The following is a 24,889-nucleotide window of genomic DNA, read 5'->3' as shown; positions in this document are numbered from 1 at the left end:
AATTAACCATTTATGGAAATTTTTGGAATACAAATGAGCCTTTTCACTGCTTCTTTACCATGACTGAAAACTGATCCTTGATGGAAAGGGTGTTTCTAACAGCAGATACAATTGGGGAAGGAGAAAAACTTCCTAATTCCCAGATTCTTTGGATCCTTTCCATGCTATGGGGCACTAATTCAAACTGCTGTGCTTCAATTTCCTCCTATTTAAACTGGAGGTGCCTCACTCATGGCAGAGATCACTGTTTCTATTGTGGGATGGGATTTTCTTGCAAAGGACAATTCACCTGAACACAGTTTTTGCTTGCTCAGAATCATGGAATGGTTTGGGTTGGAAGAGACCTCAAAGCTCATCCAGTTCCATCCCCTGCCATGGGCAGAGACATCTTCCACTATCCCAGGTTGCTCCAAGCCCTGTCCAGCCTGGCCTTGGACACTTCCAGGGATCCAGGGGCAGCCACAGCTTCTCTGGGAATTCCATCCTCACCACCCTCACAGGGAAGAATTTCTCCCCAGTGTCCCATCTCTCCCTGCCCTCTGGCAGTGGGAAGCCATTCCCTGTGTCCTGTCCCTCCATCCCTTGTCCCAAGTCCCTCTCCAGCTCTCCTGGAGCTCCTTTAGGCACTGGAAGGAGCTCTCAGAGCTCTTCCCCAGGCTGAACAGCTCTCTAAAATGCTTCTTCCTTAGCTCTCCATTTGACAGAATGTGAGAGCCAACAGTAAATTCCAGCCACAAGACATCTTTAGTCAAAGGCTGCAAATGTCTTTAGGCCAAATTTTTGACTTCTGAGGCTACACCTCCAGTCCTGGGGGCAGTTCTGGGCCATTTCCAACAAGAAGATCTTGAGGGGCTGGAGTGTGTCCAGGGAAGGGAATGGAGCTGGGGAAGGGTCTGGAGCACCAGGAGAGGCTGAGGGAGCTGGGGGAGCTCAGCCTGGAGAAAAGGAGGCTCAGGGGAACCTTCTGGCTCTGCACAACTCCTGACAGGAGGGGGCAGCCAGGGCAGGGTTGTGCTCTGCTCCCAAGGAACAAGGGGCAGGACAAGAGGAAATGGCCCCAAGCTGTGCCAGAGGAGGTTTAGTTTGGATATTGGGAACAATTCCTTCATGGAAAATGAGGTGGAAGTGACACTCAGCACCAACCACAGCAGTGGAGCTGGACTCAATGACCTTAAACACCTTTCCCAACCACAACAACTCCGTGATTCCACAACCACAGAATCTGCCAAGCTGGAAATTCAGCTGTGTGAGCAGCAACCCCCCTGTGTGGCTGTGCCCTGCAGGGACTCACATCGGGCATGATCTCGATCTTCTCGTAGCGGCGCTTGTAGGGCAGCGTGAGCACCTCGGCGCGGCGGTAGGACATGGCAGGGGGCTGGCAGTCGATCATCAGGTCTGTGCGGTGGGACTGCGTGGGAGGAGGCTGAGTGTACTGCTCTGGGCACACCACGTGCAGGGGCTGGAAAAGAGCAGCATGGAATTGCCATCAGCACCGGGATAAAGTGCAACAGGAGATGGAGTCGTGGGCGGCAGCGACCTGCCTGAAATGTGGGTCTTTAATCAGCGCTTTGATATCGTCGTTGCCGTGAAGAGAGAAAAAATAAAAATATTAAAGAGCTTTTTCTCCCAAATTCTGGCCAGATAAACTCGAAGAAAATGGCAACAGTGCTGGAGAGCATCCTGAGTGTCAACATGCAAGGCTGCAAAAACCTTGGCTGTCAATGCAAAAACATCAGCACAAGCAACTCCTGGAGTTTTCGAGCAATATGTTAACAAAGCTGGAACTTTAATCAGCACTTGGATATCATAGTTGTATCGTAGTTGCCATGAAGAGAGAAAAATAAAGATATTAATCAGCTTTTTCTCCCAAATCCTGGCCAGATAAACTGGAAGCAAATGGCAACAGTGCTGGAGAGCATCCTGAGTGTCAACATGCAGGACTGCAAAAACGTCATCACGAGCAACCTCTGGGGTTTTCCAGCAATATGTTAGCAAAGCTGGAGCTTTGATCAGCACTTTGATATTGTAGTTATCACAGAGACAAAAAATAAAAATATTAAACAGCTTTTTCTCCCAAATTCTGGCCAGATAAACTCGAAGAAAATGGCAACAGTGCTGGAGAGCATCCCAAGTGTCAACATGTAAGGCTGCAAAAACCTCGGCTGTCAATGCAAAAACATCAGCACAAGCAACTCCTGGAGTTTTCCAGCAATATGTTAACAAAGCTGGAGCTTTAATCAACACTTCAATATTGAAGTTGTATCACAGTTGCCATGAAGAGAGAAAAAAAAAATTAAATAGCTTTTCCTCCCAAATTCTAGCCAGATAAACTGGAAGCAAATGGCAACAGTGGTGGAGAGCATTCTGAGTGTCAACATGCAAGGCTGCAAAAACATCGTCTGTCAATGATCAAGGCTGCAAAAAAGTCAGCACAAGCAACCCCTGGAGTTTTCCAGCAGCATATTAACAAAGCTGGAGCTTTAATCAGCACTTTGATATCATAGTTGTATCGTAGTTGCCATGAAAAGACAAAAAATAAAAATATTAAACAGCTTTTTCTCCCAAATCCTGGCCAGATAAACTGGAAGCAAATGGCAACAGTGCTGGAGAGCATCCTGAGTGTCAACATGCAAGGCTGCAAAAATCTCAAGCACCAGCAACTCGTGGAGTTTTCCAGCAATATGTTAACAAAGCATAAACAGGCTGGTTGCCACTGCAGGATTTAAGGAAGCCAAAGGAGGAGGCAGTGGTTTCTGCAAGCTGCTCTGGAGACAGCACAATCCATCAGCACTAACATGGAAGGAGATGTTTATCCAAAACCAGGCAGTGGCAGTTGTATCAGTTTGCAGTGACAAGCCAGGTCGCAGCACAATGAGATAGAGGGATGCAGGCATTGTTGGGAGGTTTGGAAGAATGTATATTCCAGATTTCAACAAGATAGAACACAGGTAAAAACTCAGCCAGAAAAAAATCTGGGTATTATTTTAATTACGTCATGAGTCAGAAAGCAAATTCCTGTGAAAACAAATGGGATGGACCAGGAGAGGCCAATAAAATCCCAAAGAGTCAAGGGGGGACAGCAGATACTGCAAGAACCCTCTAGACTTTTTCCTAAAATTCTCCTAAAGCAGAGCTCAATGCTGTGTCCCTTCCTGGAAAAAGGATCTGGGGTGTGTCTTGATTTTTGATTAATGTAACAGTTGATCGCAATTCATTTATTTAATTTCAGCTGTCAGAAGAAACAGAGAAAAGGCAACAGAAAATTCATTACCTGGACTTCTTTGAGTAATTTAGACACCTGAATGAAATTGAGTCTTGTGTCAATGGGACAGTAAACACATTTCATTGCCAGGGGCTGATAAGGAGCCAGGGCATCCAGGTAAGAGAAATCAGGTTCTGCAAAGAGAAATGTTGAAAACACTCAAAGCCCATTAACAACAAACATGGCCCAATTCCTCCCTGATTCCACTTCAGTCAGAGCTGTTGTTCAATGTTAATCCTGTTATAAACTTCTCTTCCCTTCCTCCACCCATTATTTTCAATTAATTTGATGAAAATTACACCCACAATTAGTCTTAATCAAGCAACAGAGCAATACTATTTCATTTGAACACATTATTGCGTAATTTTTAGAACAAATTTAATGAAGACAAAACCATCATCTCTTATTTTTAATCAGATCCTGTAAAGGAAGGCAAAATGTAGACATTTTGGGTCTTGTAAGGTAATCCAAATGGCAAGTTGGTTTTAACTATGACAAAAATGCAGCACAAAGATCATATCTTGATATATAAATATCTATATATATTTATTCTTTTGAATCTAAGAGCCAGATTTAGACTGGTGGGAAACCAAGGGTCCTTTCATTACTGAATTAGAGGTTTGCCAGGGAAAAGTCATGCACTGAATGGGTTTTAACTCCCACAGAGAGTAATAAAACATTGAGAACACTACAGAAAAAGACTTTTTTTTTTGTTGAATGATAAATGTAGTGGAGAATACAGGTAATTTTTTGATTCTTAGGGTCACTAACTAATAATATGGAAAAGATTATGTCATCCCTATCTCCCTTTTAATTGTGGGATAGATGGCATAAAGGAAATACTGGAAAGAAAAAAAAAAAGAACTAGTATTGGTTTGATAAGAATGGAAAAAAGAGAAGGGGATGCATGAAAGCTTCATCTGCTGGATTATCCTGAACCACAGGGCCTCAAAGGACAACAGGCAGAGTGAAGTGCAGTTCAAGCCTGGCTGGAACTCAACAGCAGGAATTTCTCTGGGACTTGCTGAGGCTGTGAAAAGATGAACTTAAAGGAAACTGAAATTCAAAGCCTCCAGTCCAGATTTAAAGAGCTATCTTGGATGTTCTGACACGGCACTGGTTGGATTTCTCAGGCAGACAGCAAGAAAAAAAATCTCCTTCAAACCTTACCAGAGGAAGTTCAGCAGCAGTGTGACATCCAACCAAAAGACAAGGTAATTGCTCGCCTAAAAATCTGAAAAATCTGCTGCTGGTTAAGCACCACTGAGCACAATGTGGGGATATTTACCCTGAGAGAACAGAACATGGCACCAGGCAATGACACAAATGTTTGGAACTGTCAAAGGGATCATTTTCCCAAGTTTAAAGCAACTGTCAGAGTAGCTGCCTGGGAACATTACAGTGAGAAATATTAACAAAAAATGAGAGTTGTACATGTACATGAAGCCATGAATCCAAAAACATGAAATAAAAATCATACTGGGCAAAAAGCCACGTTAGTTAAAAGCAGATGTGGTGGTGGCAGTGAAACAAAGCCTAAAAATATCAATGTAAAAATCACATTTTATGGCAGTTAAGTTTACTTGCGATGAATAGAAGTTTAAAAATAGAAATACTGAGAAAGTTGGTAGTTGAAGAATGATCAGTGATCAATTGGGGTTAAATCAGAAGGCATTTTAAGAGTCATTAGGGAAAAACAGAAAGCTTAAGTCATGCAGAGAGGTTCTCTGCTAAAAATGTGTCACGAAATTGCAAAAAATTGAGTTAAAAAAGTTATCAGGAGAGAGATTTTCCATCCCATCTGGGGTTGTGGAGGACACACGGATTTGAAGCAGCATTTATTCAGCATTTCTGAATCAGTTAATGTACAGACATGGATTTTTGATCTAGAATCCCATATAAAATCCAATCCAAAGCCTCTCTAAACCCCTAATAAAGATATAAGAGCCTTGCAAAAGTGAGAAATTCAAATGAAGGAATTCCAACATGGGACTTGGAAGATTTACAATGTTGAAAAACACAACTTGAGCTGGGCTCACAGGGAACTCATGTGACACACAGGAAGTGCTGTTTTGAAACCATCCAAAATCCCAAAGTCACCTGTCTGGAGGCAGAAAGTGCTTGTCAAGGACACATATTGACTTTTCCTGACAGAATTACAGGTCTTTAGCTTTTCCCCCAAGACTCCTGATTTACTGCTGTGTGACACTGAGTTATAAAACCTTCCACTGACGTGCATGAGTTGGTTTGAACATCTCCCAGGGAGCTGGTTTTTACAGGAGACTTCTTTATACCGTGTCTTCTCCTAGAATTTCTTTGTGGCTCAGTGGTATTCGATATTTTTAATCAATAATCTCCTCAATACTGCTCCAGCAGGTGACAGCAGCCAGCAGAGCAGCACCAGAGTTCCCTCACAGCCAGGTCCTGGCTCCTGGCTGCTTTAATTTATATTCTTGTCGTTGTTTTTGACATTACAGATTGGAAAGGTGGAGACTGACTGTTTCCTGTGGACTGAATTAACAGTGTGCATTAACAATACAGGATGGTCTGCAGTTTAAAGGTTTTAATTACCAGAAACTAGGAGTTTTTCCCAGGAAAAGCGAAAATCTGCTCTCACACACTGCTCCAATGGACCGGAGTTCTTTCAGAACCACAGAGATTTTAGCTTAAAACAGAAAAATTATTAAATAATAGAAAACAGTGGCATCAGTGGAGGTGCTTCAGATTTTCACTGGTGTTACCAAGAAAAGAAGAATTTAGTCTGCTAGGAATTTCTGTCGACATAGATAGAATCATTTAGGTTGGAAAAAAATATCTGAGGTCATCAAATCCAACGGCCAAACCCAACTTTAAATCTTGTGCTTTTGTTCCAGCTGAGTCAATCACAAGGAAGTAGGGCTAGGACTAGACAGTCATAAGGAAGTAGGACCATCCTGCCCAGTGGAGGTGCCACAGACAGAGCTAAAAGCCATGGATAGGTGGAATTTAGGAAAAAAAATACCACAAACTTCTGGAATCACTGTGCATTCCAGTGTCATCCAATGATATCAGCCCTCAACTGGAGTTTCACTGGGAGTACCAACTGGGAATGAATCTCCAAGGCCATGACCTGATGCACCCACAGGTTGTTAGGAGTGACATTTAAATGCCTTAAAAACCTGCCAGGGCCAGGCTGTGACAGAAGTGCTCCATTGCCTCAGCTCACTGAAGGATTAGGATCTCAGACAGAAAGGTCAATTGCCTCTCCTTCCAGAAGACACAGAGTAAGAGTTCTTGCCATTAAAGGCCAGTTCCTGACACCCTGGGCAGCACTTCCACAACATGATTAATGCCCCTGATTCCCTGGGGATTCATGGAATACACATCCCAGCAAAGGCTCTGTGCCCTCTGGTTTAATTGAAGTCCTGACTGGAGAAGAATTCACTGTTTCCAAGACAATGCACATCCATATTGCAATTTTACCTAATTACTGTAATTAGGGCATGTCTCCTGAACTGCCTCAAAGGTCAGCTGGGATGGGCACTGCAGCAGCTGTGCTGTGCTACCTTGCACCATTTCCCAGCACAAAACCAGGCTGGATTTAAGTTCCCTGCAGGAAACCCCTTGGATCTCCCCTCCCCTTGCACAGGGTTAATTATACACTTTAAATCTCCCCAAATTGGCTTAACAGTATCTGTCACACTTTTTGGTGCCAATGTGAAAGAGTCAAAGGGACTTGAGTCTATAGTTAAAAAAAGAGAGAGGAAGAGAGAGAGAGAGAGAAAGAGAAAGAGAGAGAGAAAGAGAGAGAGAAAGAGAGAGAGAAAGAGAGAGAGAAAGAGAGAGAGAGAGAAAGAGAGAGAGAGAGAGAGAAAGAGAGAAAGAGAGAAAGAGAGAGACAAAGAGAGAGACAAAGAGAGAGACAGAGAGACAAAGAGAGAGACAAAGAGAGAGACAAAGAGAGAAAGAGAAAGAAAGAGAGTGAGAACTTCATCCCACCCTTGCTGTGGGAGAAGGTTTGATCTGTTCCTCAGGGTTCTCCTCCTCACTTTGAATTACTTTGTCCAAGCCTGAAATCCACACCTTTTTCTTACCTGTCTAAGTTACACAGAACACACCTCCCATCATCCCAGAGCTCCTTCTACACAAAATCAGTAGCAAGGACCCAAAGGATTATTCTTTGCCTTCTCAGATGAGAAGAATGCCCACTGCAGGGCTCTGTTTGGGTGACACATCAGGTAAAAATACACCTGGACAGAACCCCAGCTTGAGGGAAGGCCTTGAAGGATTTTTAAGCAGGGTCAGCACTAGAAGCAGATGGAGAGAAGTGGAGGAACTTAAAAGATCTGCTGTGCACTGAGGGAGGAAAGAGCTCCCTGGGGAATGAGCCAGAGCTGTACCTTCAGCCACAAATGTGCCTGTCAGCCAAAAAAAAATCTGAACAAAGCTCAGCCCAAAGGCAGGAACAGCTCAGATCCCTGTGCCAGCTCTGTGTGGGGTGCACACTTCTGAAACTTCTTTAGAGGTTCCCTGCCTGGTGGAAGGGCAGGAGAAAGGATGAGGAAAGGTTTGTGGTTCCTCTGGAATATGGAGAACAAGCGTTTCTCCTTTCTGACCAGCATCTATTAGGTCTTGCTTGGGTTTAACTTGCAGCCAGCTGCTTTTAATTCAAAAATTAATTTCCTGTAGGCATTTTACTGCTGTGCATAACAAAGATTTTGCTCAGACGTGGCAGGAAGGGACTCTGCATGGCAAAGGTTGGCTCTGCAGGGCTACACTGAATTAAATGGTACAATAATTACATTTGTCCCTGCAGCCAGTCCTGGGGCCTCAATTTAGATAAGCTCCAACTGAAGTAAAAAACTTGTGTCCCAGAACAAATGAGCCAAGCCCCAGGGATGTGGCCACACTTAACCAGAGTGCAAAAACTGTTAATTTGATAACGATATTAGCATTTTACCTACCTGTGAATATAACAGTGTTCAAGCTGGATTTTCCCCATAACTCCATGAAATGCACCACATCCCCAAATCTGAGAGAGGGATGCCCAGTGAACACAACACAGGGCTGCTTGAAGTCGTTGCTGAAGTCTCCATGGATGCTGGGATAATGTTTTAATTTGTTTGTCTGAATGAGCTGAAAGAAAAACAAAAAATCCAGACATTACCAACTTTTCATGCCTCTGTGCCTCAGTGTGTTTATTTACATGAGATTATAAATGTTCTACAACTTATTCCTAACTCATCACAGAGTCCCTTCCTGTATATCCCTTAGATTTTCCAACCCATTTAGTCATGACTGTCATAAATGTTATGAAAAGGAAGTCAGAGCATGGGGCCAGGTGCCTCCAAGTCCTCCCTCTCATTTCTTTGGTACCAGCAGGATGGTGACTGGGAGGGAACTCTGCAAACACTCCCTGCTTAGAGTTCCCTGGAGTGAACAGAGTGCTCAGCTGCCAAATTCAAAATAAGCTCTTTTTCCCTATTTGCCATGTCTGTAAAGAGCTCTGGGCTCATGTTTAACCTGCTTTTCTTGCATCACAGCAGTGCCAGGCACTTTTGCCTTCAGCAGAATGTTGCTGAGCTTCCTCGGTCTAAAGGGTTTGCACAAAGTCAAATCTGCTGAAAAAGAACAGACTGACTTTCCCTTCCTTAACTATCTTTTGAAACCAGTAATGAACATGAACTGAGAGCAACGAGATGTTTTGCAGACACAGTGCAATCAGCTCTGCAGGTGGAACAGATTTCTTTACTAAGATGGAGAAGTTTATTTATCAAGGCACTTTTCGAAGAGTTTTGCTTTGTTTCTCCTGCTGCTGTTTTCTAACCTGCAAAACAAGGTGCAACTTAAGAAGCAATAATCAGTCTGTGAGGCACTTTCCTGCAATATTTTGCAAGTTTTTTGTTGGCAGGTATATGCTGAAAATAACTGCAAATACAGTTTGCTTAAAAAGCAAGGAATTTAACACATGAAATCACACAGGGAACAGCTGAGATAAAAACCACGGAGATAGAGTGTGAGGGAAGGAATGATGCTTCCTTTGTCAGCCAATTTTTAAAGGATTGTTCAACAAATCATAGAAACATGGAATGGTTTTGCTTGGAAAGAAGCCTTAAAGATCATCCCATTCCAATTCTGCCATGGGCAGGGACACCTTCCACTATCCCAGGCTGCTCCAAGCCTCATCCAACCTGGCCTTGGACACTTCCAGGGATCCAGGGGCAGCCACAGCTTCTCTGGGCAACCTGTGCCAGAGCCTCATCACCCTCACAAGGAAAATTTTCTCCCTAATATCTTATTTAAACCTCCACTTTTTCCCTGTTTTTACTATGGCAGATCTAACATGTCTGCATGGAAACAAAGGGAAACTGAGAATTCTCAGTGACTTGTGCACCACAAAGCACCTCAGAATTTAAGGTTATTGCACAATTCTCCAGGTGGACACAGCCTGTGATTTCCATGTGGATCATGGAGGAAGTAGAAACAGGACCACACTTTCTTCAGCTTACAAGTAATGTCTAATTCCTATTTAATCTTCAAGAGGGAAATTGGAAAAAACCATCCAATAACTGCTCTGGCAGATGATAAGCACTGAATCTCAAAAACACTCCTGCAATTATACTGGTAAAGATTTTTGATTAACACATCTGGAGTGCAGGGTTTAGAATCTAAACTTAGCTTCAGCAATAAAAACTGCAGTTTAGCAGACAATGGGTAAAACAAATTTGACTCCATAAAATACTGACATTTAAATGAACTTGTAGGAAATGGCCTCAAAAAGCTTTTCCCTGATTTGGGTTGGTTTTTGTCTTTGTTTTTTTTATTGAGGGAAGCCAAAAGTCTCAAAACTGAAATTGCAGAAGCAGTTTCAATTGGGTAAATTGGAAGAGGAGAATGATTTCTATTTCAAATATTAAATGGGATATAAAATGGGACAAACCTTTGCCAGGGGCAGGCAGATAGGTCAGGGAAAGACATTTCTACAGCCAGCATTTATACAAGACAGTCCTGAAACCCTGAAACTTTCTTCCAGCATCTTCTTTCACAGGTTCCTTCAAATGAGATTGTATTTATAGGCAACATTCAAATCTCTGGGAAGATGTGAGAGCAGCACTGGATGTGCAAAAGCACTGAACAGCTCATTTCCCTGCCATACCTACACAAATGTTCACTGCTCAAGCAACATAAAAGCTGTTTTCTTCAAAGCATTATGGAAGTTTCAAATCCCCTCCTATTCCTTTGTAAAGAGACACAGGATCTCTAATCCAGTTTTCAGGAGCTCGTTGGTGATGATTCTTTTTTCATCTCTCCTTTTTATCCTGCCAGATCTTTTCTGATAAGTCTGGTGAGGCTCCAGAGCTCAGCTCACAATCCCTGGCTCTCACAGGTGGACAGAGCAGGAGTGAAAGGCTACAAAAACAAGTTGAGAGACATTCTACTCCCTCCGGTGAGAAAGCAGCTGGTGGATTTTAGTGTCTCCAGTAAAATCTCTTCTAATCACCCCATCAAAAATATATGGAGCTGAACTCGCCAAACAGGTCCAACAAAATTTCACAAATCATTAAGGGGACTGAATTTGTAATGATTTGCAGGTTTTTTTGTGTCTCCAGATGAGCTGGGGTGTGTAAACATGACAGCCTTTGCTGTGCTATGGTCAGACCTCCAGCCTGGGCCAAAACCAATGCCTGGCATGGAGCCAGCCAGTATTTCCACAGTGGGATTGGTTCCTGGAAAGCAGAAACAACATTCAGAGCACCTTTTTACAGAAAGAACCACTATTGACTGAGAGCTTAAGAGATAGGGGCTGGTGAAGTACTGAATCAAGAGTGAGAGCTGTGTTTTTCTGAAATCCCAAATGGTTCTGCTTCCCTTTAAAGCTGTAGACTTGATTTACAGGGTCAGCAACCGCTGCTATAAACAGGATAAATCTCCAGAGCCTTTGTGTACCCTTTGTTGAAGTGAGCCAAAATACACTGCTATTTACTTTGTGGTGTGTGTGTGAGCTCTGTGTCCAGAATTTGGAACAGATGTGGCTCCTATCAGGGAATGAGAGATGCATTTATAACTTCACCTCCCTCACTCCATCAGATCAACACTAACAGGGGCCTAATTCTATCACAGAATATCCAGAGTCGGAAAGAAACCACATGGATCATTGAGTCCAACTCCTGCATGATAATATTTATATAAGAATTCTATACAATCCTATAAAACAAACCATAATACTACACAATCACCTGCTTCCAGGTATTTATTTAAATGTGTTATGCAGGAACTGGTAAATGGAGGAGGAAATCAAAGATGAAGAAGACAAATGCTGGTATTTAAGACCACAGAATCAATATTACTCCCACCCTGGCTCTTTTTTGAGTCAGAAAAAAAGGGTTTTTGCAGCCATTTCCCTTAGATGTTGCTAACAGAATCCCTAATAAGAGCGCAGTAAATCCAAATTCTTCCTCCACCGGCAAATGCTGATCAATACAAATTACCTCTCGAATTTTATTGTTGCAGACATTTAGAGGAGTCTGGATTCACTTATCTTAGAGCCTGAAATTGTCCATGTAAAGATCGAACAGAGAGAAACAATTCAGCCACAACAATTGAGCTATTCATTTATAAATCCTCCACCTCCACAAAAGGGATGGTGCAGAGTGTACAATCCAAGGATCCTGCTAAAATCATCCAGGAGATCCCTAATTCCCCATCTGTGGCTGTGCTGGGATGGAACATTCCCCTGTGGAATTTGGTCAAACACCACACATTGGTTCTGGGATACCAGAATAACAATTCTAAGCTAAACAAATTACTGGTTTATGCTCCACAGCATTTCAGCAAGGCATTGAGGAGCTTAAATCTGAGCCTATTTAGACAGCTGATCCTAGGATAGAATGGATCTTGGAAGTAAGAGCCACCCAAACCTTCTTCCACTTCCCTGGTTTTCCCCCTGGGAAATGGCTGGCTGGAGGGTACAGCAGATCCCAACTGCTTCCAACAGAGTCACAGCAACTCTTCCCTCAGAAATGCCTTTAAAAAGAAGCTCTTCAAGTTTGTGCACCACTAAAAGGTTGCAGGAGAGACTTCAGCAAGAATCTGGATGCTCTACTTTTATTAACCTTAGCAGGAACTGATGTCCAAATTCATCCCTACAACCCTGAAGCACTTCAGCCCACATTCCTTGCTCCTGAAAGAGGGAAAGTATTCCCTGTTCACTCAGAGTGGATGTTAGGGAACAAACTGCCACCACAGAACTGTACCAGGACTGTGTAGGAGGAGGTAAGATGAACATCTACTGCTCCATTAAAGTGGAATTAAACAAGGAGGGAGAAATGCTCTGGGTTCTCTGCTGAGCTGAACATGTGTCTGGTTTTATTCAGCAGAGCAGAACAAGGAATGAGTTCAAAACACGCAACATAAATCATAAAAGTGGAAAATTTCCATGCAGAGAGAATGCAAAAGCTTCAAACAACCGAGTGTAGAGAGCAAGGAGAAATAAAAATAGTAATTGTAGAGACAATGAAGATGCTTTTATTTATCCTCTTGTGACAATAATAAAGGCATAGTTAAGTGAAATGCCAACTATAATCACCGCTGATTAAAGGAAGGAATTATTCTGTTATACTACACATCAGGCACTGCTGGAACTCATTGCTGCAAGGGACAACATTGAGGATTTGGGGGATTTTTTTGCCTTCTTTGTTTTTAAATCTTGCTGTTTATACAACTAACAGGAACATCAAATTTCAGGACCAGCAGCATGCTGGGTTGGGCTTGTTCTGTGGATAATTAGAAGCTTATTTCTTGGCCTGTTCCTCTCTGATGTATCATGCCAGGCATGTTATTAATGCTTCCTAAGAAGTAAGAGGCATGTCTGAGTAATTCCCTATTTTCCTCCAACAACAGAGCAGTTAAGCACATCTTTTCATGATGGGCAATTTCAGCACAGGTTACATTGCACAAGCCTAGCATTACTTTGAAAAAAGCCAAGCAATTCTCCACTAACAACCTCTCCAATAGAAACCATCATTCACTGTCTGTTTCTGATACTCATTAAAAATCCCCTGAAGTGCCAGTAAGCAAAGCTCCTGCCTGGGGTGGGGGGGAAGTTGTGGAGGCTCAGGATTGTGCTGGGAAGAGGTTTTTATGGATGTTTCACACTGTGTGGATGAAATACTGTGTCAGGTGTGAGATTTTGGAGATTTAACAAGGAACTCAAGGCTCACGCTGAGCACCAGGGTGCTGGCATGGACATCCCGTGGGATGTTCCATCCTGCACCTGGAACAGGCACGTTCCTCCCTCTGATCTGTGATCCACTGCTGTGAGGCCTTTCCTACATAATTACCCTGATCTACACATGAAGCACAGAGCAGTTCTTGCAAAGCTGTTTCAGCAGCCGCACAATAATTTGGCAAAATCTCGCTATCAACAGGCCCCACGGGAATATAAAATGTCCTAGGAATTAGAGGATGGAGTTATCACTCTGTAAACACAAAGACTCATCCTGTAAGATGGGTTAATTAATCCAGTCTTTGACAGCTGCATGTTTGGCTTCTCATTTTTGGATGGGCTCTCACTTAAATCTGCCAGTTCCAGTGCATAGTGTGAAGCAGAATATGAGCTGTCAGTGAATCCAATGCCACTGTGGATCAACAAGGACACCCCAGCAAGCAGGGATGGAGGGCAAGACAGAAAGCACAGGAAGCAACAAGGCTGCAGAGCCTTGCACTCAGAGAATTTGGGATTGATTTATCAGTGGGAATGAATTTTTTGGTTATAAAATAAGTGGTGAACAGGTGGCTTGCCCTGCAGTCCACATTATTCTTGGTAACAGATTATACATAATTCACTGCACATCCTGCTTGAAACACATTCAAGCATCTGGAAAGAGTGAGGGCTCCTGGTCAGATCCTACATCCAACAACGCCTTTGAAGCACCTACAGATGATAGATATGATGGGTAATAGCAATTTCCAGAACAAGTCCCTGGATGAGATATCTCAGAGGGAAAAAAAACACCCAATGTCTGTAAAATTTGCACTGAATTTGTGGGCTCTTAAACCTGCCATGGCCACTCTGCACATCTCATCAAATAGTCTGGACCACAGCAACTAGGAGAGCCAGTTTTCTGCATGCCCAAATGGTTTAGTGTCTTACAGGAATAGGATTTAGCTAAAATTCTCAGTCCTGTTTCTGCTTCTTGTTTACTTCAGTGGGAAAACTACCTGTTCCCCGGAGAGAATTTCCTGTCCTGATATGTGAGATAATTCTGCAGGCATCAGCTATACGCCATTTATTTAATGTCTGTTTGGCTAGAACTCCCCTCAAATTATTATTTTGTTGCAGGGAAGATCCCCATACCACATGTTGCAGGGAAATGCTCCAAATTTCTGAACCTCATTCCTCTTTGCTTCACTACAACGCTCCACTAATTTAATTTAAAATTTCCACTGACAGCACTGAGCGCTGCAAACTTTAAATTTTGATATAAAATCTCTTTCAAGATAGCATTTCCCTGCAGCAGACACAGTGCCTGCTTCAGTTAGGGAGGAAGGAGCTGGCATGACTAAGCTGTCTCTGATAACAAGCTCTTGGTTTCACAGACTTGGAAATAAACTGCTTGGACAAAGGGAATGCTCGTGGTTGCAGCTGATAAGAGCAAACATCCCACACCAGATCTCCTTCTAAGGGGGGAGGAGTGAGCCAGGCCAGCCTGGGCAAGTGACAGGCTGGAATAAACAGGGTAATTTTGGAGTTGAGGGAACACCATCACTCATACCTCCCCCACGCTCCCAAACTCGTCAGAGAAAGCTAAGGAAAAAAAACCACTTTTATGAAAAATTAAACAAAACTCAAATGGCTGTTGAAGGGTTCATCAGAGAAACAACAGCTATGCTGTGTGGACTGTGATCCAGGAAGTAAACAAGACCATGGTTTACTCACCTCAGCGTGGGGAAAAGGAGGTTCTGGAAGATACACCTTTGTTTGTTTGTTATGACACAACCTTTAAAAGAAAAGGAAATCAGCTGGGTTAGAGGTGCAGCACATCCTGCAGCATCTGCTGCCATCTACTGTTTCACTCCTGGAGAAAACCAGCTTGGATCTGAGGCACCAGGTACAAAATCACCAATTGGTTTTGTTGCTTCCAGGCTTTCTGGTTAGAGGATCAACACCTACAGGACACAACAACTCAGTCACAGCAGGATAACACAGAGGAGGTGCAAGGCAGCTGAAGGTAATTCTGTACACAAGAAACAGAGCTCTGCTGCTGAAGACAAATCTCCAACTTAACATCCACAGCATTTCCTAGTCCAGACCTCAGCAGTTTTCCCAAAGCCAAATCATCTGTCAACAGAAAAATTCCACTTGCCTCATCCCACTTCTCAGCAGTGACTTGGTGCTTTTGTTCACTGTAATGTAATTCCCCTGTGCATTTTATTACTGCAGTTACAATGTTGGTAAACTGCCACTCCCCACGGCCCAAGGCTCGCTGTGACCTGGCATTTTCCATCAATCACTTGTCTTTAAAACAGAGATACTGAGCGCTGTTGATGAGCTCTGCTCAGACTCCTGATTCATCCTATTACAGCAGCTAAAAAAAGCTGTTTGTCAGAGGTCTGGGTGACGTTACAATGATCTGCAGTGACACTGTCCTGCTGGCTTTTTCTGGGAAACGCTGCCTGCCTCATACTTGCACTTTATTAAAAAGAAATGAGCCTGGGTCAAACTAATTTTGATAAAGTCTAAGGGATACTAAGAGCAAGGCTCTTTAGCTGAGTAAACAGCAGAATTAAAGGCTGGAATCCCTGAATAGCAACCACAATTCTGACCCCAAACTTCTATTTTACAGATGTTCAACCTCTGCCTCCATTTCCACATAAATTCACCAGATTTTAATCCTCTTTACAATTCTCCCAGGGGATCAATTCATACAAGATTTCCAGGACCTGATTTTTCTTTCCTGAACTCCAAAACCTGGAGAGAGAGAAAAGCTACCTTACTGTATTTAACATTTTAGAACATGTCTCCATTTGTAAGAATTTGGGAATAGTTCTAGGTGGTTGGGTTTTCCTTTCCAGGCCTCAGAATCACAGAATGGTTGAGGTTGGAAGGAACCTTCTGAGATCATCAAGTCCCAGTCCCTGTTCAAGCACTCCCAGCCAGAGCAGATCACCCAGGACTGCATCCAGTTGGATTTTGGAGTCTCCATAGCAAAGTCTCTGCACAGAAGTCACAGTGTTTCAAACAATCATAGAATCCTAAAATGGTTTGGGTTGGAAGGGACTTTAAACCTCATCCAGCTCCACTCCTACCATGGACAGGGACATCTTCCACTATCCCAGGCTGCTCCAAGCCTAATCCAACCTGACCTTGGACACTTCCAGGGATCCAGGGCCTCCCCACCCTCACAAGAAAGAATTTCTTCCCAATATCCCATCTATCCCTGCCCTCTGGCAGTTTAATTACCCTGATGGAATGTCACATGTTTTAATTTGTTCTGCCAGTGGGCCCTGCAGAGAAGAGACTGATCCCTCATCCTCTTTACTTCCCATCAGGTGTTTCTACACAATGGCAAGATCTCCCTGAGCCTTCTGCTCTCCCAGCCTCTCCTCAGCTCCATGGCCTTGTGCTGGCCTTGTTCCAGAAATCCCATATCCTTCTGGTCCTGGGGAGCCCAGAACTGGAGAGAACCCTGTCCATGTGGCCTCAGCAGTGCTGAGCAAAGCAGGATTCCCTCTCCTGACTCTGCCTTGTGCAGCCCAGGACACTCTTGACCTTTTTTTGTCGTGGCTCAGCAAAATCAAGCCTGAAAACTCAATTTTGCTTAGCCAGGGACACCACAGTAGAGTTTGGGGGGGGCTAAGGCATGCAAAGAGGCACAGCTAAAACTCACTCAAGTCAGGAACATAATTTTCTCATTAGTGTAAGTACCAAAAAGCAGAGATTATTTGAGTTTGCACATTCTATAGGAAATGATCCTCCCCTAATTATAGAACATGTTCTTACACACACACACACCCTGGTGGCTTGAGGAACGTGTTCACAATCCCAAGCAGGTGTATTTTAGAACCTGTCAGGTAGAGATAACCTGCACCTGCCTCTTCCCACAGCTGAGGGTGCAGTTGGGGCTGCCCTGGCACACCTACCACTCGGCAAAGATCTGGGAAAACTCCAGGGAGCTGTTGGCAACAGGTGAGATGAAATAAAAGGGGACATTGGAGAGTCCTGCAGAGTCAATGTACTGGTAGAGGCACTCCAGCAGGTCGTAGATCACTCCAGAGGGATAACAGGGAACCAGAACGTTTCCTCCATTCCGGACAGTCATTGCTAAGGGAGAGACAATGACAGAAATCAATTCACTGGGTTTGTATCTAAACTTCTAATAAATTCATCTAAATACTATATAAAAGGCAGCTTTTACATGAATTAGCACAATACATTACACAAAGGAATTGGGAAGAAAACCTCTGATAATGAAATACATTTATTTCCTGCCTTCTCCAGGCTCAGTGGAGCAATTCTGCTCCTTTAGCTGGGGGCACATGACAGCCTGAGCACATGGAAAACTCCTGACAGGAGAGGGCAGCCGTGCACTGGCACAGGAGGATAAAGGAGTGACACAAACCACCTCACCATCAAAATAAACTCTGCTCCATCCCTCAGCTGTCCCCCAGAGGGGAAGGACAACAGCTCCCAGGTCTCAGCCTAAAGCACTGCAGAGGGTGAGCTGTTCTGTGCTTGGATTTCAGATGAAAGGATGAAGATGTGGTTATTTCAAACAGCCCTTAGAGCTGGAAATGGGTGATGGAATGTTTGTGCTTTTTTAAAACTCTAAATATTTCTGTCCTTTCTGTGTAACAAGAACAATTTAAAACTTGCAGACAGCATGGGACTAGATAAAAATGAGGAGAAGGAAAAGGAAAAATAGGTTTACTCTGTAATTGAGACAGATCTGAGCGCAACAGCAAAAGCAAGCAGGGCAAACATTGTGTTCTTTTGGCAGAATGAATTACAAAAATGCTGCACCTTCTGCGAAAGGAGAAATACTTTGTTCAGCTCAGTGAGCAATTTCACCTGTGGTTGTGGGGTAAAACCATCTACTGCTGTTAATTGCAGTGAGCAGCAGTAACATTATGCACCAAGCATTGCACAACAAAGCTGTGGAAGAGCCTGAAAATACAAACCTTGCATCCCCCAAAATCCCTTCCTTGACTTCAATTTCTTGCTGAGGTTTGGATTTAGCACTTTAAGGGTCTTTCTGCCCCAGATGGGGGGAAATCTTCCTCAAGGAAGATTTTTCTGGCTGACTGTTTAAGTTTTATGGAGTTGAGGGAGACACACAGCCTAGCAGAATTTTTCACATGCATTTCTAGTTGTTTTACTCCTTGTAGCAGACATGGTGCAATCAACAACTGGTGATCAAAGGCCCCTTGTTTATCACTTACAATACAACTGCAGGGTAGTGGATTTATTTCTCCAGGCCATAGTCAAACTGTACCATCAAAATATTTGCGAACATGAATAGCAATAGTTCCCATTTGTCTAGAACTTGAGACGTTCCCAAACATCCCAGCAATGTGTTACATTATCCCCCTCAGATGGGCAAATCCAAACTATCCAGCTGTAAACAGGATGTGAAGAGAGCTATGAGGAGATTAACAACAACATTTTCAAAGCCAGCTGGAGGTGGAAGTTCAGGCTCTGGCTCCAGGATCTGAATTTGCATTGAGACATTACACACCCAAAAATTCTGCAGAGGAATGGGAAGTACCTCCACTGATTGCAGAAGGAATGGGACGCAGAATAGAGGTTAAAAAACGTCTCCAGACCACAAAAAATGTGAGTTCCATTCTTTTGTGGTGTTTTCCCCCTGGCTGGAGGCTAGGTACACACCAAAGCTGTTCTATCACTGCCCTCCTCAGCTGGGCATGGGGAAAAAGTGTAATAAAAGGCTTAAAACCAGGGCGAGATCAATCACTGATTTCCATCCACCACCATCTCTGATGGCCTTGGCCAGAAGTGGATCCATCCCAGAGCCAGCTGGAACAGGGGAAACTTCTGGAATTTTCCTCACAGAAACCACCCCTGTAGCCCCACATCACCAAACCCTGGCCATGCTGAACCCAAGACAGCCTCAATTCCCAATTTTCCCTTTCCCACAGCCACTGGTTCTCTGGAAACCTCGAGCTTTTTCTGCTGAAGACAAGCACAAGTTCAAGATTTCTGAGGCCACAGAGGAAATAACAGAAGGTAAAGTTTTGGAGGAGATGTCAGCTTGAGTTTCTGTCGGAACTACAGAGCTGGTGAGCAATAATGGATATAAAATCACAATCCAGGGAGTGAAGAATTCTCCCAGCCAGGTGCCCACCAGGCCAGGGACCCACAAAGGGATAAGAATCACCTCCCAGCTTCTGCAAAACAGGGCTGAAAACCTTTCCAAGCATATTGCTTTGCACACAAGCAGCAGGTCCAATCTGGCTCTCTGCAGCACTACACAACTTTCTGGAGTTGTCAGTAAAAGGACACATCTATCTGAAAGCTGTTTAAAGCCCAATTTATCTCAGTGACTGATGGATGCTCTCTCTTGATAAAAGTTGTATAATAATCTTGGCATTTCAAATTTAGTCTCCTTCAGTAGCTCCATAACAAGTTGTTCAATTTACAACTCACAAAGAGATCCTTGCTTTTCCAACAGCTGCCACCACAAGGTCAAGTTGGCACCTAAAAAGCAAACTGTGCTCTTTTCTGCTCTCTATAAACACACACAGCCTCACGCTCACACAAAATATCACCAACTGTGCCCACAGACAGACTGGCAGCTTTGCTGATGGTGCCCAAGGCAATGTGGAAATAAAACTGCTCTCCTTGAGCTGCAGAGTGCTGGTGCAGCAGTGCTGAGCAGGGAAAAAGGGGTTTGGGGTAAAGTGAGGTGGGACAGAGGGTGGATTCAGTGCTGCACACACAGGGTGGGGAGGAAATTGTGTTTGCCTTGGGAATCCTGGGAATCAGGGCTGCAGCTCCAAGGGCTGGCATGAAAAGAGAGACTGAGGTGACATTTTCACACTTGCATTTCTGTGTTTCACCTCACTCCTTCACAAACATGCTGGTACCTCCTCGTACACATTTTTTGGCAAATTTTGGTCTGCTTTGGAGTTTTTACCATGTGTATTCTGAGCAGTTTGTGCTCCCCCTTGAACATTTTGGAAATGGGAAAAAGATGAAAACTACCATGCTCAGCTTGTCTACTCGATTGATTTTCCCAGTAACAGATTGCTTTCGGATTTTATTTTTACATATTTGAAAGAAAACTGATTCTCTGTTTTCTTGTCCTGATGTTGGGTGGATAAATATGGCTTGTGTCATGTAAAGGACAGCCCTAGAACTGCATTAATATAGAATTATTTATTTTCTTCAGGTTGCTGGTTTTTGGCAAATACCACTCCAATTCCAGATTTTTACAATGGCATTGTTTTTAAGCAGCTACCATCCTTTGGCTTTTAGTAATTTTCTCATTTCTCTGAGTTTGTCTCATTCAAGACAAGCTGGCTTGAGAACCTGCAAAAGCCTCAGAACAATTCAGAATGTTTCTGCAAACCAGAACGAGTTGCGCAGGCAAACACCCACCTGCACTGACATATGTAGCACATTTATTTATACACAGTCAACTTCTGGATTCTGCTCTAAGACTTTAATTTTTAAGAGCATTTTAATTAATAGTCTCACTCTTGTTTACTCAGTGTGATAAGAAGGGATTGTGCCACCATCTGTCAGGGGGACAGTGACCCCCATGAAGGTCCAGGAGGGACAGAGAAGGGCAGCACATCTGGATTTACCACAACAAGGTCACCAGAGCTGATCTGTGGCAGTTCACAGGGTAATAAAACTCACAGTGTTTAAAAACAATGAAAACACAGATGAAATACACACATATGTGTAAAAACATACATTTAGGGAAGGAAGTCACAGCTGTTAACACAGCTTCAAGGGGTGGTTGAATAAAACCACTGGGCATTATTAATTGTGTAATTATGTCTAGTTCAGGAAATTCCTGAAATAAAAATACTTAAAAGATTATGAAAGTATCCTATAATCTCACCCTGCTCTCCTACTCTTCTCCTAGCATCTGCTCACAGGCTCTGCTGGAGCCAGGATGCTGGCAGAGATGATCTTTAGTAAAACCCATGATTATCATTCTTATAAAATGCCCAAATGTGCTCTATTAACAGATATTTAGGATCATTGAATGGGTTGGGTTGGAAAGGACCTTAGGGATGATCCAGTTCCAACTCTCTGCCATGGGCAGGGACACTAGACCAGGAATTTAGTCTGATTTAGTCTTATCATGGTTTTTTGGTAACCTTTGTCAGGATCCTCCTATCACAAACTTCTTAGTTTTATTTGTAAGAAGCAGTGAATCTAAAATAAAGGGAAGATCTCTGATAAAAGAACAGGCAACACAGAGCAGGACAGACATGGGAAAGTGGTTTGATGAAAGGATGAGAGCAAAGAGGAACTGAGCAGGGGGAAGGGGAGAAAAGGAGAGAACAGCACTGGATGTGACATTCCAAACAGGCTGGAAAATGCTGCCATTCACACTGATATCACAGCTTTGCAATTATCAGCTTTTCCAGCTGTGAAAGCGTCTGATTAGGTTTTATATTTCTGGGGGGTCTATAAATATATCTTGCCTTTTTTTTTAAAACAGAACTTGTGCTGTTTGCTTTTGATATATTTAAAAGTCAGGTGTGAGAAGGGAAGCAGATGTGCTTGTTTTCAAAACTGAAAGTCACAAAAAAGCAGCATGTAAAGATTTTACTCTGGCTGATACACAGGAAGGAAATAGTAATATTTCAGCTGGGAACAATATCCAAAGCCCAGGCAACACGTAGCCTGTTGGCAGCCAAGTGACATCCTTAGCAAACCAGCAGCAGCAGATGATTAAATCTCATTATACCTGTTCCATTCCAAAACATTTTAGGTACAACTTGTGTCTCTCCAAGCACTTAGTGTATTAATGACATCAGGAGCACATCGTAAAATCTAAACAGGTAGTTTTATGCCAGGAGCTATAGCTGGACAACTTATTCAATTCCAGGAATCTCAGAATTATTTCCCACCCAAAGCCATGAATAAGATGATAAAATAGGCAGGAGATTTCTCTCAATGACCTACCCAGGTTGCTGCAGAATTCTCCCACCATGCCATCGGGGTTGGCAGTGGGGATTTGGGTCAGCCCTGTCAGGATGAGAACGTCGCTGTTTTTAAGAGAAGCTTGGTCCATGGGCTGGAACAGAGCACAGGGAAATCCAATCAGGAATGGGAGAGTCTCTCCAGGCAGGACATAATAATCACCAAACACTTTACACTGAGCATTCCTCCATCTGTGGAAACCTAACTTGTTTTAAACTGGTATTTTATTCAAGCAGAATGAAAACGAAAACCTATTTTCTGCATTAGCAAACACAACGTAGATATTCAGAAATTATACTTTAGTGTGATACTAAATACATGTTCTTGATATTGAAAATTCAGCCTGATCCAACCTTGGAAAGGTAAAATCCACTTCTCTCTCTGCAGATGGGGAAAAGGTAACTTTGAGCCTCACTCTGGGTTGGGATGCACTTCCCTCAACTACTGTTCAAGCAAAAGTGGGCAAAACTGCTGGCAGCTGTGTGGTATTTTATGGTTATTTACTCTCAATAAACAACCCTCTGCAGTCTCACCAACCAGGAATGATTTCTGCCAGAAGAGACAGATGAAGAGATTTCCTCTGCTGAACCTCCAAGACCACTCTAAGGTCAATTCCCCTGCTCAGAGCTCTCCAGAGCCATCCTGAAGCAGTTGAGAAGGACTTTGCTCTGTTAAACATGAAGGGGAATTTCCTATCAACTCAGACAGAAGTTTACACTGTGCACCCCCTTGTAAGATCAGACCTGACACTGAGATTTATCACAATCTTTGACTCTCCGTAGTGTGTCCATGAAAATGAAATGCCAATAATGCAATAAAAAATAATATGGAATCTGCCTGTGATAATGTACATAATGATTATGGCATATTAGATCCGCATAATTTCAGCTGCCATTGCACTGAGAGGGCCTGCATTGATTTTTGTGGGTTAATGTAAAGAATATGTCTTAAGAGGCTTTTAGTGACATGTCTGAACCTGTGCTGTCAACTCCTGTTCTCCACTTCAGTGGCAGCAGTGTCAATTCCAGCCTCAGGAGAGGGGGAGGCAAAATTTCAATGGAAACCATCTGCCAGAAGAACAGGGAACAGTTAATGGTGCCAGGCCTAATTCCCAGTTCACTGGAAAAGGAGCTTTGGATTTGTTCAAAGGATGTACTTTTTAAAACAAAATGCAGTGACTGTTTTCACACCCTGTTAAAAAAATTGGGAATTTCACGATGAGCTGCTCACCGTGATCCTATGGAGAAGCAGGTTAGACAAACTTTTTACTCCCTAAGGAAAAAGCACTGATTTGTTGCTCACAATTCTGACTCTGTGCCACTCAAGATATTGTTATCATTACATATTGTCTGTCAAACATCAAAGAGATGATGAAGAGCTGGTTGGCAGCTCCCAAAACCCACATCCAGGAACACCAGATTGCAGCAGCCTGTGCTGGTGCTCCCAGGGATTGACCCCAGGACAAAAACTATCCATTGTCTTCAAAAAGCATCTGGAAGCAAACTCGACACAATGATAATATGGGGTAACATCTGTGATGTGGTAAATAACAAGGAAAGTACAAACTTAATGTGATTTTAACTATCTGTTAAGCTATTCCTTCTTAATAAGTGCCTATGAGTAGCTCACTCATACCCCTTTCCCTACCACTGGGAGTTAATTTCCTCAAAAAACAGGGATTTTACAAGAAGCTTCCAGAGAAACATTCACCTTTGGGAACTGGTGAAGCATGGCTTGATAAACTGATCTGATAAACTCAATCACCATTTGATGTCCATGAGGAGAAAACATTCTCAGTTACCAAATCACTTCTTACAGGACAAAGTTTCTCCTCACAGAAATATTCCATTCACACATTGTCAAATCTTGCTGCTCCTTCTGCAGGAGGGGATGAGGGAAGCACAGCCCAGGATGGAATGAGGCTGCTGAGAAATGGGGATTTAGAGGCTCTGATACATTTTGTGCATCTAAAGATGGCCCTACTATTAAGGATCATTTATCTCCTGTAGTTTCCCAGCTGAGAACAAGCTTTTAAGTGAGGGATGCTCAGAAGCAAAGCTCTCCAGCAGACACCCACCTTGGGGGAAATTACTTACTGATCAAGAACCTGACACATCTTCTAAATTAATTTTAAATACCTCCTGCAATAATGCTTTTAACTATTTTGACAACTTCTGAAGCGCACGGCTCTGCAAACTTCGAGCCATTCTTTGCACTAAGAATTTATGGATCTAGAGAGAATTAATTTACTGGAAATTACATCTACAGCACTATAAAGACTTTGCCCTTAGCAGAGCAGGGTGGAAAAGTTGGCAGCCAGTTAGCTATCATTTCTCCCAAGGAAGGATGTTTCAGAAGTGATAAAAAGCAGTCTGTGAACTGTCTGCGAAGACTCTTCAGTCAAGTATGGATTTTTAAAAAATGTCACTAATGCTCTTTTGTTCAACTCTGTTGAAAATTTC

General features: G+C 43.1%; 1 protein-coding gene across 1 annotated transcript in view; it reads right to left on the bottom strand.

Moving 5' to 3' along the window:
- The window catches only part of INTS9 (integrator complex subunit 9), a 60,039-nt gene that overhangs the window by 11,998 nt on the left and 23,152 nt on the right, over positions 1-24,889 (bottom strand). Inside the window, exons 9-14 of the mRNA XM_085057173.1 lie at positions 22,410-22,521; positions 17,384-17,564; positions 15,180-15,240; positions 8,206-8,377; positions 3,272-3,396; positions 1,292-1,459 (exon numbers count right to left, since the gene is read on the bottom strand). Of these exons, the coding sequence (XP_084913299.1) occupies positions 1,292-1,459; positions 3,272-3,396; positions 8,206-8,377; positions 15,180-15,240; positions 17,384-17,564; positions 22,410-22,521 (819 nt within the window). The remainder of the gene's footprint in view (positions 1-1,291; positions 1,460-3,271; positions 3,397-8,205; positions 8,378-15,179; positions 15,241-17,383; positions 17,565-22,409; positions 22,522-24,889) is intronic.

This window comes from Lichenostomus cassidix, chromosome 3 (genome assembly GCF_008360975.1).
Source record: "Lichenostomus cassidix isolate B80296 chromosome 3, HeHo_3.0, whole genome shotgun sequence".
Taxonomy (NCBI): Eukaryota; Metazoa; Chordata; class Aves; order Passeriformes; family Meliphagidae; genus Lichenostomus; species Lichenostomus cassidix.
Note: the sequence above shows the minus strand (reverse complement) of the source record. Positions and strands in the feature narration are given on the sequence as shown.